The 14289-nt window shown below is 46.5% G+C and overlaps 2 protein-coding genes across 2 annotated transcripts; one reads left to right on the top strand and one right to left on the bottom strand.

The window, feature by feature from the left end:
- Positions 1–1013: 1013 nt before the first annotated feature.
- MLLT11 (MLLT11 transcription factor 7 cofactor) lies at positions 1014–6151 on the bottom strand. The gene is made up of 2 exons (XM_054563431.1): positions 5811–6151; positions 1014–2296 (listed from the first exon to the last, which is right to left on the bottom strand). Exon 2 carries the CDS (start codon positions 2288–2290, stop codon positions 2018–2020), a length of 273 nt encoding a protein of 90 aa, XP_054419406.1. The 5' UTR covers positions 2291–2296; positions 5811–6151; the 3' UTR covers positions 1014–2017.
- A 529-nt stretch (positions 6152–6680) lies between these two features.
- On the top strand, positions 6681–14245 carry CDC42SE1 (CDC42 small effector 1). Its single transcript, XM_054563433.1, has 5 exons — positions 6681–6831; positions 9904–10221; positions 10767–10877; positions 11594–11682; positions 11948–14245. Exons 2-4 carry the CDS (start codon positions 10168–10170, stop codon positions 11666–11668), a joined length of 240 nt encoding a protein of 79 aa, XP_054419408.1. The 5' UTR covers positions 6681–6831; positions 9904–10167; the 3' UTR covers positions 11669–11682; positions 11948–14245.
- The last annotated feature ends 44 nt before the right edge of the window (positions 14246–14289 follow it).

The raw sequence follows: 14289 nt of genomic DNA on the forward strand, positions 1-14289 counted from the left end.
GGACATTCCTGGCTTTGCGCAAGAATTGAACTCTGGTTGCCTTACGGACATATTTCCAGTTGCAGCCTGTACTTAAGAACCCTAGAGCCGAGCTGTCAGTAGGAACAGTGAAACAAATAACGAAGGCATTTCTTTTGAGGGTCCAGGACGAAGAGTTTGCAAATCCATTTAGGCATTTTATTTACCAAACAGTTGTGTCCCATCTCCACCCACCAAACGCCACGACTAAAGAACACTGAGAAGTCAGGAAAGAAGTCCTTAAAAAATACGTAAAAACAGGAAAGGACACGTCACTGATTCATCCTTTATTACATTTTGGCTTTTTATGTTGATAGTCGGCCTCTCAAAGCCTACAAGGAAGATTAACGTGTTTCCCCTTTCTGAACTTATCTAGATCTCATTCATGTCATCTTTAAACTATGTACAGCATTTTGCCCAAGTACTGTCCGTCTACATCGGTATTTATGGCTTCCCTCTCTAAGTCTGAGAATCAAAATCCTGTTTCATTGTTGTTTACATCCTTTTATGCTGTCTGGCTCAGTGCCTTTCATAGAATAGGTACCCCAAAACTACTTGTAAGTTAGTACAAATGGGGTTTTTTTAATTTTTAAATGAGTTTTAAGTAAGCAGATAACAATATTTGGGTGAATTCATTTATTTTCTTAGGCACTCAGACTGAGATAAGGAACAGATTATAGTGCCACAGGTGCCTCCTGAGGCACCTAGAATTACTGTCTCAAATATGTTGGTAGTTAGTGGGCAAGCAGAATGGTGGGTTGCAGCTTTCTAGCTAAACAATTTTAGGTTGATTTCACCCTTCATCTTGTTACCCATTCAACCTAAAGTTAGTCATTTTAATGTATAAAGGCTACTCAAGTCATTCTTCCTCAAAGTTGAGTATTAGAAAAAAATATATAAGCTGAATGTGAAAGCAAGTCTAACTTATGAAATCTAGACTGTGTTCCTGTGGAGAGAGAAAACTAGAATGCAATCCTGGGATTGAATGTCTTTATTAAAGAAATGAATAAATGGCAGCACAAATCAGCAAAAATTTTGGAAAGACTGGGAACAGGGTGTAGGGTCAGAATGTGGTTGCTCATTTCGTGGTCTCAAGGTAAGCTGAGGAACTGTGCCTGAGGCCCAATGATCAGTATCACTGGGAAATGCAGGAGGGCAAGTCTAAAATACTAAGGACCAAACCCTATGTCTTTTAGAAACAGAATTAAGATCTTACAAATGATCATTAATAGTCAGCAAGATTGCATTTAAGATTTGAAATTGCAATTACTCTGAGTAATTTTCCTCAGTTTTCAACCCATAATTAGGAGCAAAATTGTAAAGTGAATAGACTTTTTTAAGGAGAAACACCCTTTCAAGAGAACGTAACTATTCCTGAAATGATTCAGGGCTTTCCCCTATTTTCATTTTCCAAGACATATTATTTCCTCTTGGTTTACTGTTTACCCCCAATTTCTCTCAGAAAAAGCAAGTGTCTTATCACCTTAGCCTTTTAGAAATCCTACTGTCTTGTAGCAGATAATCTCAAATTAATATTTACAAGGTATTCATCAACTCTTGAAGAAATATTTGTGTTTACTGGCCTCGAGCAGGGTATTAGGAAGGGTATTAAAATGAGGTAAAAAAAAAAAAAATCAGTCCTATTATACTACTACTTTCTGGTGCTCCCATCAGGCCTGTTTTCTGGAGTTAATTTGGGGCGGAGAGGAGGAGGGATCCCTGTGACCCAGCAACTAAGTACTCCATTGCTTGAACCCTTTACTTTGTGGCTTGAGGGCTCTTGCAAGAAAACGATAAGATATATTAAATAAATAAATAAGTAAGTAAGTAAATAAATAAATAAATAAATAATAAAAGATAACTCTGGCAGATTCATCAGCACCACCTCAACACCGGAGGAGAAAGAGCAAGGTTGATAGGGGGAAAGGATGAAAACGAAGAGGGTAGAAAGGGAAGACAAGGAGGGCAAAGTGGTGGGTGGGAGAGAGGAGTCTTGGGCTTAGAGCAAGTCTAATTCAAAGGAGTGGATGCTGGCAATGGGAGCTCTCCAGAAGTTGAAGGTGCTGTACTCAAGGAGGACATCGCCTTCAGGACTTTTCTCCTGCTCTGTTCCAGTTGCTTGCCCGGTGATTTTGCCAACGCTGCTGTCCTGGACCTTGTAGGTGGACGTATCAGACAGACCCAGGCTTTCCAACTCCGACAGATCCAGCTCTGGAATGGGCATCCTCCAGAAAAGAAAAGAGCTGTACTGGCTACTCACAGGGTCCCTCATAACTTCCTAGAAAGAAATCATTTGTCAGTCTTCATGCTACAGCAACCTCTTTGTGACCCAATGCCTTTCCTTACTTAGAAACTTAATATCCCCATTTGCCTCTGTACATAACCCAAGCTCCCGAGGACATTCTTCAGGAATCCTTTTACTAGTGCCTTTTTCTACTATTTCTCCCCAAGGAATGACTTATTTACTGCCTACTGCTTCAAGTCAATCTTGAGGCTGGTTTTCCAGGCCTTCCAGAATCTGGCCCTATTCTTCCTAGTAGTAGTTCATACTCTGCTACAGTTATGCTCATTACTGCCTTACTTAACTCTCTCCACTCTCCGTCTTAAAATACTATCCAAATTCCAACACTCCACACAAGTCCCTAGAGGAATCTTTCCGCTGAACTTCTATTAAGTTTGCAAATACAGAACTTTTTCCTGCTTTCGGTTTAGTAGGTCATGGTACCTTTGAAAAGGGCTTCCAGGACATTTTGGCTTTCTGTTTTACTCCCTGCCTTCTAAACCCTATTATGAACTCACCTCTTCCAGGAAGACTTCCTTAAACTTATTCAGCTCCAACTATCCATTTCTTCTAGCATCTACCCTAACACCCTGTAGAGTTTTACCTGACTATATCAGTTTGGGGTTACAGATCACTGCTATGTGTATAGGGATAGTCTTATCTCCTTCAAGGGACAGAGAGAATCCCCAAGGGTAAAAATCAGTCACTTTGTACTTTCTTCACAAGTGCTGGGTTTTGACACAAAAGACATTCAAGGCTGCTGATTCATTTTCTCTCACTAATACAATGAATACCTTGTCACTGCTACCTATTAGTCCACAGATAAGCCTTAACAGCTTATCTATTTCTCTCTAGCCTACCTCTGCTTCAGAACAAAACCCAGGTGCTAAAAAAAGTTTTTCCTATAACAGTTCTCTTTTCTCTGATCACAATGCTAGACTATCTGATGATAATGAGAGCAAATGGATTGGAAACTCCAGGTAAAGAAGGTAAAGTTTAGACTGAAAGGAGAAGGTCCTTTAGCAGAATTAGACACTTTTCCATGCTTTAATCAGTACTTCTATCACCTTTTTTGCTCATCCCATCCATACCCTGATGTTATATGACTATTATACCTCCCTGCAGCCTCCAAACTACTGCTTCCTAGCCAAGGGAAGGGGCAAGAAGCATTAGTTGAAATGTTCCCAAAGGAGCCAAAAGAACATTCCTCCACCTCCAAAAATAGAACCCCATTTCCAAAGGACTTCCTCCAACACACTCCATTGGCTCTCATTAGGCCTGGAGACTCCTAAATAGTGACCTAAAATAGGTTCCAAAATGTACTACAGAAACCTTATCAGCCTATATAATATGAAATGTCTCTACCAAGGCAGGGAAAGAATGCATTAATTTAGAACATGTTTATGTGTGAATGTGGGGGCTTTAGGAGGGGTGAGTAGGTAGACTCAATGTTTTTAAAGTTAAAAGTGAATTCTGAGTTGCTCTTTTCTTGTTAGGTTCAGGCTCCAAAATAAACCCTGGGAACTGAGCATTACTCAGCATCAAAGCTGCTTACGATTGTGATGGGGGGACTGGGACAGGATGGGAACATGTTGGAAAGGTGAAGTCATCATCCTATAATATTTAGCTCTGATCATCTCCACAATAATTTACAGAGACATGTGCACAGAAGGAGACCTACAAAAAATGGTTGTACTATCAACCAATCAGCCAGGGCTTAGGTCTGTGGCTATAGAGATCCTAAGAAGCAAACCTTGTTACCAGTTAATTGCCCACATAGCTGGCTTCTTTTATATCCTCTCCCTAACCAGTTCTCTCTAGTGAGTATAAGGCTGAACAAATATAATAGGTTCTTTAAAAAATAGAATCATAAGAGGGGAAAAAAAATCATAGATTTTTAAAACTTGAAAATACCTTAGAAATTATCTAGTGACTTCAGAAACCTCCAAGCCAATTTGGATAGAACCCAGGTCTCATGATTCCCAGTCTGGTCCTTTTTTGATGTGTTGTACATAGATAATTGCCTACAGCTTTATATAATCCTATACCAATAATTCTCAAAACTTGCAAGAATTCTCAGTTCCTGAAGAGCAGATATTCAGTGGATTAGGTGTTGATTATTCCTGTGGTTCTAATCTGAATGCTGAACATGCAAAAAGGCAGTAGAGAGCAAGTTAGAATCTGAGAAAGGGAAAAAGCTCTGACAAACTGACTTCTTTTCCTGTAGCCAGCATATGTATTGAAGCTGTCCAATCCCTGAGCATCTGGCAGAGCTTCTCTTGGCAATTAAAAATCTAAGGGAAATTTCATGAACTATTAACTTAAAAAGCCTAAAATCTTTAGCTATGACTCAGAGACATGTGCAGAGAGTACCAAATCATTCTAGAAAGACACTTATACAAGCATTAACTGCATTTAAAGTGAAATCAAGAACATTGACTTCACCAAAAAAAGAAGCTAAAATACCCTTTACTCTGATAATGAAAATTTAAAATTTAATACAGTATGACTTTAATTCCCAAGTACCCAAATTCTGCAAGGTCTCTTTTCAGCCAGCTTTCCCTTCTCTCTCCATATGCTTAATTAGCAAATATATATAAAGATACACCTCTCTGAGCCACACAGACACGCCCAAATACTCTTTGTCTAGACCCTCAGTGGGAATCCAGGGCCTACCCAACCAGGCTTTGCTGTGTCATGCTGCCATGAAATGGAAGGACAAGGGATGGGGATGGTAGGGAATGGAAGTGCTCTGGCATCTCATTGTATGTGCCTCATTCTGGGCTTGGATTTTTCTATTAGCCATGTTCTTCCCCACCTAGTCCACTGAGCCACAAATAAACACTTCTTTTCCAGAATCTGCTCCTATACCTAGCTCTTGTGGGCTGTACTAATTTCCATATGGGATCAGGTAATTCTCCAGCACAGAGGACAGAGGCCCCCACCTTCCTACCTCAACTTGCCTCTTTGGAGCAAAGGTTTGAGTTTGATAGGAGGCTGTTAAAAGAAAGATGAGGATTAATCTCCATATTATCTCCTATCTTTCCCCCCCAAACTCCCTCCTATGGAGACAAGTTTGGGGTGAGGGTAGACTCATCAATAGAACACTACAGAAAAAAGAAAGAAAGAAATATAGAGAAATAGAGGCTAGAGCAATACAGTAAGACTAGAGATTTATCAAAAAACAAATTATAGCTTGAAAGGAAGATGTAGATAACTAGACTGGATATAAAATACACAGGACAATAAATTATAGGCAAGTAGGTGCTTGAAATGAGATAAATGCTGAGAAATAACTACATGTAAACTGTTAAATATTACTGTCAGTATACAGGATTATAAGGTACGGATGGAGATGTAAGCGAAGAGGCGTAAAACGGTGAACGAATAAACTACCCGTTGTTCACAGAGGAGCCTTCTCTCCTCTTGAACTGTCCCCAACCTCATCCTTATTTGGGGTCCTCAACCTAACCAGAAGCGGCCCCTGACCCCCTCCCTCAGTTTAGTTTACCTGTTATCAGTGAATTACTAGTGCGTTCCAAGGATGGAGGGAGGACCCCGGGGCTCCGGTGCCTGCTCTGGGCTGGAGAGAAAGGCAGCTGTGGGGGCTTTGCCGGCTTTGTCTTCTGGCTCCCTCTCCCTCTTCAGTGACAGTCTGTCGGTTCAGTCTCCCCCTGCAATGCAGCCCCTCCTAAGCAGGGCGGAAGGACTCCACGCCCCTCCCTGCCTGACTCGGCTAATTCAAACGAAAGGTTCCAGAACACTTTCGGGAGGAAGCCAGGACCTAGGCGTCTCCGTGGGTTTACTGGTCTGCCCAATTATTGCTCAGCTCTTTCAGCATCCCCATGCTGACTGAGGGTGCATCGAATGAGCAGTTCATTGTCCTCTGATTTAAGGTTTATGGATAAAAAACTTAACTCTAGACAACAATGGAGTGCCCCTTTATTACTCAATTTAAGGATTTCGGGTTACTAAATGCCTTTGAGAATGAGTAAAATTCTCCATCCATCCCTCCTTCTGACTCGCCTCCCCATCCTCAAAATGGGTAAATAAGCCGAAACCGATTTCATTTGGGGTAGATGGGGGGCGGTGTGTGCTTCTCAGAAACTCGGAATTTGGTTGGGTCTGAGGGATTTGGGGGGTCCGCTTCGTTTTGCCCCGCACTGCCTGGTGCGCAAAGGGAACGTGCGATTTCGGGGGCTGAGCTTGGGCGCTCGGCCCTCACCGAGGGGTCCACGTTCCGCAGCGCGCCGAGCAGAGGCGGCGGGCTCGGGGCTTCCGAGGCCTCCTCTCGGGCCCTCCCCGGTGCAGTGCCGCATCAGTCCAGGGGGGAGCTGTGTGCTCGCCTCCCAGCCGGACGGGTTTCGTAATCGCGTCGCCGCCGTTTCCGCCCTCTGCCAGCCCCACCTCTGCCGGCCCGCCCTCGCTCCCCGCCGCGCGGAGAGCGAGTCCGGTAACCCCCACACTGGCAGGCCCGGAGCGGGAGCCCCCCACAAGCTGCAGCCGAGCGCCTCGATGCCGGAGCAGAGCAGGTGAGACCGTGGAATTTGCCCGCCGCCGGGGCGCCCCGCTTGCCCTGCCCGACGGCGCTGCACCGGATGCTGGGGGTGGGGGAGGCGGGTGTCCGAGGCTGTGAACCGGCTGGATCGGTGGGAAAAGGGCTGCGCCTCCTCAGTAACCGCCCGAGTCCACGCTGTAGCGGCGCGCAGGGTGAGGCCGCCGAACAGCAGAAGGAAAAGAGAGGTTTGGGGTGTTGGCGGAGGCGGAAGAGGGAGAAGGTCTCCTCTGAGACTCAGTGACCTCGGTGGTGGCGTGTGCCGGACCTAGTGGAGCCGCGCTGGGTCCTGGAAGGTTGAAATCTGAGACTGAGGTAGCCACCAAGGACAGTGACAAATCCGAAAGGTTCGCCGAGGGGTCCCAATCCTAGCTCAGCGTTGGGCGGAGCAGAGAATTTCTGGGTAGAGTTGGGGGGTTGGCAAAAATAGTCTGTGACTGAAAAACCGAACATATTGGGGAGGGAGAGCTTAGGACCTACTTCTGTTTCATCTAAAGCCCCCACACGACCTTTCCTGGTGAAGGGCACATGCCTGTCACTTGCCTGAAAAGTGGGGTCTGTCCCTACTCCTCTAGGGCGCCTCGGTACCCCTTCATGTCTGGAGGTCTCCACAGGGGACCAGCTGCAGCCCTGGGCTTATTGCCCACTCTCATTCTCTTCATTTTCTTTCTCTTTCTCTCCAGCTGCTTCTTGTGAAGGCTTGTCAGGCAGCGGGTTGGAGGCCTTGAGGCTGCAGGCAGCGGGACCGGGAAAACCGGTTTGGGGCTAGACCAGGACCGGGGAACTACCTCTGCACATCCTTCCTCCCTGGAACCTTTCTTCCATCTCTTCTCCTGCTCACTCCCCAATAGTTTTAAAGCTGTTAAGCCCCGGTGTGACCTTGGTGTCTTTTCCCTGTTCCAACTCACCCTTCCTATTTGGGACGCAGGCCCGGTTCTCAGAACTACTTGGCCGACGGGTGTGATCTCTTTCTGATCCCTCCTGCTGCCTTCCCAACCCCTCCCCTTCATAACGCGGTTGAAATAGTGGGCAGTGGATTCGGATACCTCTTCCCGGGTTTACCAGCTCAGGACTTCAGTTTTTCCTCAACGCAGCCCTTAGATGTTTTAAGGAAAGGGAGTGGCAGCCACTCACTCACTTTTCTGGCCTTGTTCTCCCCACTCTCCCACCCCCAGTTTCACCCTGCTGAGTTTTCTCCACACTCTGACCCAAACCCCCCCACCCCCAGCCCGCGGGGCCCCCCCCCCCCCCCCCCCCGGCCAAGTTTTAGTGACCCTTATGTCCTCTGTCCTAGGGAATGGAATTTCCTGGTCACTTCTCATCATCCTTGGTCATTACATGCCAAGTCCCACACATACGGTTTCCCTCCAGTCAACTCTGGCCAGGTCCCTGGAAAAGGAACAGAAATGTCCTTGTTCCCTCCACTGCCCCTTTCCCTCTCTCCTCTCCCCCTCTTTTCTCCTCTCCCCTCCCACCATCCACTTCTGTCCACTCAGCTTTGAGCAGAGGCTGCTGGGGAGAGTCCAGTCTCAGTACAGCCTGTCTGGTGGTGTTGGGGGTTTCCTCTGATTCTTCATTGTTTTCTTCATCATCCCCCATCCCTGCCTCCAGCCCTTACCACAGGCTGCCACCACCATCACAACAAACCCTGTGACTGACTTCCCCATTGACCACAGCTCCCCTCACTGGACAGCTGTGTGCTGACTTCCGCCCTGTCTCATTACTCCTCCTCTCCAGTGGTGGGAAGGGAAGTAAGAGAAAGCCCAGGCTCCTGGGACCTTCCCTCCCTTAGAAGCTGTATCTCCGTGTTTGTGTAATCTCATCTCAAGGCTGCTAAAAAATAAACTAAAATAAACAAAACCCTGTTCTTAGATCAGTCTGGGTGCCAGAGCTTCAGGGTTCCAGGCCTGGAGGGACAGGAGATTCATATTCATGCTCAAGTGCGATATTTATAAAACTGCCCTGTTTGGAAACTACGGGGCTGCCTGTGTTATAGGACTGGGGAAATGTGGTGATGAATGTAGAGGAAAGTCATGTGTGCCCTACCCTGGCTGGCAGTAATGAAAGTTCTTCCTTGGACACTAATGCTGTTGGAAAGTTCCTCGTGTCTGGTTGGCTGACGACACTTGGAAGTGGTGAGGAGGGAGCAGAGAACAGGTCACAGCATGAGGGGAGGAGGGAGGCTGGGAGGCAGGCGCAGAGCGAGTGGCACGATAAGACATGTGGAGAGGGTGGGGAGGCTGGAAAAGATTTCTCATGGGACGGAAGGTAGCTGGCACATGTACCTGCAACCTGTGCACAGATGATCTATACAAGACACACAGAGATACGGCCATGCCACATATGTACAAACAGGTATACACGCAGGAGGGCAGTCATACAGGACACAGAGAAACAGTGTGTACAGCCTTAAGGAAAGATCTCAAGGTCAATTAATGAAGGAACTGTTAAATGTCTTTGGGAGGGGCTGCTGAGGGAAATGGGGAAGAACAAGGGCAGGGAATAGAGAAGAAATTTCTCACTGGAAAATCTTTCTTGAGAAACAACTTGCTATAGTTAGTCACCTAGGACTTAGGTAGTCAAGGTCTTAAAATCTAGGTGTTCAGGGTAAGGTTAGGAAAAAGGGAGGGACAGGGGTGGAGGCCTTGTTTGTGAGAACAAAAAACCACCGTTTCCTCTTCAAAGTCACTTAAATGCCCCTCCCCTTCTGCCCTAAACCCAGAGAGCAGGGAGGCGGAGTTTGTAGTACCCCCAAACTTTGCTCATTTCTGCCGTGTCCTTTGGTCCCCTCCCATCCTCTCACCCTAAGGGACCCCAGCCTCCTTGTTCTTCCTGGTACCAGCAGCTACTGCTCCTTAACCTCTTGTGTCCTTTTATTCTTTTCCTTTCTCTGAGAGTCCGACTCTGAGGTTCCTGTGTTTGGAGGAGGTTAGCATTGGGCACAAGATTGGGGCCTTTAAGGGAGAACAAGAACCTGGGCTATCAGGAGGCTTCTCAAGGAGGGACGGATTTCTCAGTAACCTTTCTTCTCTACTTTCTGCTCATCCAGGGTTCCAAGCCTGAGGAAAACATAACCCTTGCCTGCCTGCCCGCTTCACTCTGCTGGCCCTGCTAGTCTCTCGGGGTCTGAGACACTGACCTTTGCTGCTCAGCTAAAGGGTTCTGAAGACTCGACTCGCTCTAGACCCGTCCTGCTGAGTGAACCCAGAGTGTTGTTACCTCTGAAGGGAGTGAGGAGTGGGCGGTCCAGGCACCAGAGCAAGAGCCCTGTGGGGCCCCAGGCAGAGGAGTGAAACTGGAACCATCAGGGAACATGAGTGAATTTTGGCACAAACTGGGCTGCTGTGTGGTAGAGAAACCCCAGCCGGTGAGTCTCCCCACCCCCACCCCAGCACACAGAAATCAGTTACCGTATACTGTGAAGTAGACACACCGTGTAGGATCTGCTGTCTAAAAAGCACACTTCTTTCCTTCCTGTCTGTCAGGATAACTTTGATGGCTAGGCAGGTCTGTACTAGAATAAGGGGACTGGATGATGGAAGAAGTGAACAGTCCTAGCTATCACTTCCTTTTCCCGTCCATTCTGAGTTAGGTGAGAGGTAGAGCTTAATATCTGTCAGTTTTCCCCATTGTTTCCTCATCAGCCAGAGGTGACTTTGATATGTCCTTTCTTTGTCCAGTATTCGCCCTGCAGGCCACTGCCCTCACCACCCTGCCCGTGTCCTCTCTGTGTTTGCTATTCCAGCCTTGCCTTTCATTCCCTAGTGATTTATTTCCCTATTATAGGGCCATATCCCCTTCCCTACTAGGCCCTTAGCTCTTCCCTTAGTGGTTTTCAAGGCTCTTTTTGCTTCCTCCGCGGTGACTGTAGGAGGGGGTTTCAGACATAATTCCTCTATTTTCTCCAAGCAGAAGAAGAAGAGGAGACGGATTGACCGGACCATGATTGGGGAACCAATGAATTTTGTCCACCTGACTCACATTGGCTCTGGGGAGATGGGGGCTGGAGATGGACTTGCCATGGTAATAAGGGAATGGGGACAGGCTGACATGGGGTTGTGGCCCAGAACTCTTCCTCTTTTTGACAGTTCAAGCAGGGGACATAACAGAATACTGGACGGGAAGTAAGAAGCTAGGATTCTAGTCATGGTCACTGGTTGCATAAACCGGGGACCTGGCATTTCAGGTCTCTGGCCTAGGCCCCCTCATCTTTACAATTAGCAGATTGTTATTAATTGGGATGGGAGGTATGTATGTCTTGAAAGTTACTGGGGTGGCTTTATCCAAAAACTGTACCCACCCTTCTATTCATTAAAAACGTGCTGTCTCAGTGCTTCAGTAAGTCATACTGTGGTTGGAAATGTTGGGGCAGCAAAAAGGCCAAGCATCTCTGTCTTAAATAACATCTAATATGTATTTCTGCTCTCAAAATAAGGGAAATGGGCCGGGAGACCGTGAAGGAGTCTTTTCACCAACTGTGAAACTTAGATAACTATGATAGGGGCCTTTGTGAGAGGATCTTACTAGTAAAAGACTAATTTATCTCATCCTCACAAAAGTCAGTGTGGAAGGCAGGCATTGAGACTTCCCTTGGAAGAATGCTGATTAATTTTAACCTTTCCAGATGATTTTATTGTCAAGGAGGTGGGGGTCAACCTCTTCCATGGAGGGCACGGGGGAGATCTCTTACTGTGAAACATGAAGACTTAGGAGAGGGTTTCACCTGTGTTTTTTCACAGACAGGTGCGGTTCAGGAGCAGATGAGATCCAAAGGAAACCGAGACAGGCCATGGAGCAATTCTAGGGGCTTGTAGCTCCAATAGGAATGGTGAGTGATTAGAGAAAGCCACCCAACAGCTCCAGCACCTGCTGATGCCCTGCCTCAGAACCCTGATCTCCTGCAAGAGTGGGAATGAAAGGAAGGAAGAGTTAGACTGGGAGAATCAGTAAAACGTAGGGTTCAGAAGAGCAGAGAGAAGGGATGCACAGACAGAAATAGAGAAAAGAGCACACTATGGAAATAGTCTGGGTAGTGCCTTTCTCCCTAAGGCCTTGGTTTACTTTGAGGGTAATATTTTTTTTTTTTTAATCAGATTCTGCTGTTTGAAGTCTCCACTCTGTACCCAGCCTAGAAGAGATGCTGCCCCCACCAGATCCCTCCTTGAACCAGTGCCCCCAGGGCCCGTCTTTTCCTTATCTGCCTGTTAGTGCTTCAGAAGGCTTGGGGGCTGGACTCCCTCTACTCCCTCTGGCTATAGCCCCTCCTGGAGATGGGGTCAAGGCAGCAGGACTGACCAAGTGACTACTGGTTGGCCAGAGGTGCTCAGCTGAAGCCCTGGACACTCTCAGATCTGAAATAGGAGTTTCTGGAAACCTGGAATGGGGTCCCTTCTCCTGAATGACGGTCTGGGTGCCACCTGTTTTTAAACTGTTAACCTGGAACTCCTTAAATGGTAGGTGGGTGAGGATACGAAGCTGAAGCTGGCTTTCTTGAGAAGCTCCCTACCTCCCTGCCCTTCTCCTTCCTCCTGGAATGAACTGAAGCAGATGTCAAGCAAGGGCTGAGTTGGTGACCACTGCCTAGCCTACTCTAAATCTCAGACCTTAAGCTCACAAGCTCTTCAGTATCTCTCTTGCCAATGCCATCATCTTTCTCTAGTTAGGCCTCTCCTCTAACCCTGTTCTATAGCATTGCTAGCTCCTCAATATCTTTCCTTTTTTTTTTAAATTAAAATTTTAATTTAATATGAGTTCTCTTAATTATCCCCACCCTGCTATTACCTCTGTCCTTAACCCCAGCCCTGTTAGGAACCTTATTGTTTCCCATTGAATAAGAGTTAAGGTAAGAGATGGATCTTAACCTGATCATATTCCAATTTAGTCCTGAGGACCCGGCCTGCACTCTGCCAACCTCCCTGCTGGCCCAGGTGGGAGGGGTCTGGAGAGGTACCCAGAATGCAGCAAAACTAGGAGTTATGTCTCAGGGTGGACTTCCTTCCTGACCATTGAGGATGAAAGGTGATTGAAAACAAGGATCTGTGAGTTTAGGAATCTTAAGATCCACACAACCTGGGAGCAGAGAGACCCACAGAACAAGGTTTCTCAATCTAGACATGACATTTTGCACTGGGTAATTCTTAGTAGTGGGGGACTGTCCTGTGCATCATAGCATTTTTAGCAGTATCACAGGCCCACCCTAAGTATGATAACCAAAAATGTCCCCAGTCATTGCCAAGTGCCTCCTAGGGAGCAAAAGCACCCCAGGTTGGGAGCCACTGCTCTAGAGTCAACATATTTTTCTCTTAAGTGACTTCTCTCTCCCTCCCCAAACCCCATCCCATTGTTCATCCTAAATCTGAGACTTGATGAACTAGACCCTCTGTAAAGTAGGCTCAATAGGGCTGCACATAATCTCCAAACAATTCTGTATTCATTATGTGGCTTGTGTTTGCAGGGGTTGTCCTGTGATGGACATGTACTATGCTTCTGCCTTCTTGCTCTTTGGAGGGGTTCGTGCAGCAGTGGGATTGGGGGAGAGAAAAGCAGTAGAACCATAGACACCCCAGCACTCTCCTCCCCAAATTTTAAGCTCTATTTCTGTCCTCTAGTCCTGGAATCAGACACAAGTAAAACTCAGGGAGTTTTGTCTGAAGAACAGGTCCCACTCCCCCATCTGGCTGAAGAGTCTGCTTTAGGTGGGAAAGTAATGGAGGAGCAAGGTCTTTAGGCACTTTCTGTTTTCTCAGGTGTTTTTTGTTCTGGCCCCTTCCTTGCCTGGAGATTAGGAAGGCAGAACAGAGTAGATGAGCTCCTGACTGCTCTGTGTCCAGAAGGCAGGAGTCTCAGTAGCTCAGTAATAGGAAGCATCCTGTTTGATGGTAGTGGGGGGTCAGGAATGTGGGAACAGAGGATCCACTCTACTGATTCCACCATCCACACAGTGTACCCCCATCTACAGTGGCTGAGGTTCTGATTTTTTCAAGTTTCATGTATTTCCTGAAGTTTTTCAGGGTCTAAGAGTGCTCATAGAGATACATTCCCAGTTTACTCTGTTCCAGTCTAGCTAGTTGCTCTTGAAAGTAGCTCATCTTGTTGCCCTAAGTAGCTCAATAGCATGAGGGTTTTTACTAGATCTAAACAAGATAGGGTAGAAAGATGGGGCCTCCTGGAATCTCTCGTCACCCTGATTTTTAACCTTATTCTTATGCCAATTCTTTGGACACAATCTTCTCTTCGGTGCTCTCTCTCCTTCAGCTGCCTTCTCCAATGTGTATGCTACCATCACTTTAACAATATTTAGGGTGATGGGAATGGGTTTGAGAGTCATAATTTATACTGAAAATTTGTTGGATTTCTAAATACATTTTTTCAAATAAAAAGTTTAAGCAAAATAGTCACAGAGTAATCACTACAGGTGTATGTTGTGTTAGGTCTG

The sequence above is a fragment of the Pteronotus mesoamericanus genome, unplaced genomic scaffold (genome assembly GCF_021234165.1).
Source record: "Pteronotus mesoamericanus isolate MK-2021 breed Mesoamerican mustached bat unplaced genomic scaffold, CSHL_Meso_final scaffold_705, whole genome shotgun sequence".
Taxonomy (NCBI): domain Eukaryota; kingdom Metazoa; phylum Chordata; class Mammalia; order Chiroptera; family Mormoopidae; genus Pteronotus; species Pteronotus mesoamericanus.

Coding starts and splice junctions, on each gene's coding strand:
- MLLT11 (XM_054563431.1), bottom strand. CDS start 2,290: ATGAGGGACCCTGTGAGTAGCCAGTACAGCTCTTTTCTTTTCTGGAGG.
- CDC42SE1 (XM_054563433.1), top strand. CDS start 10,168: ATGAGTGAATTTTGGCACAAACTGGGCTGCTGTGTGGTAGAGAAACCC. Junction 10,222..10,766: donor TGGTAGAGAAACCCCAGCCG/GTGAGTCTCCCC, acceptor TTCTCCAAGCAG/AAGAAGAAGAGGAGACGGAT. Junction 10,878..11,593: donor CTGGAGATGGACTTGCCATG/GTAATAAGGGAA, acceptor GTTTTTTCACAG/ACAGGTGCGGTTCAGGAGCA.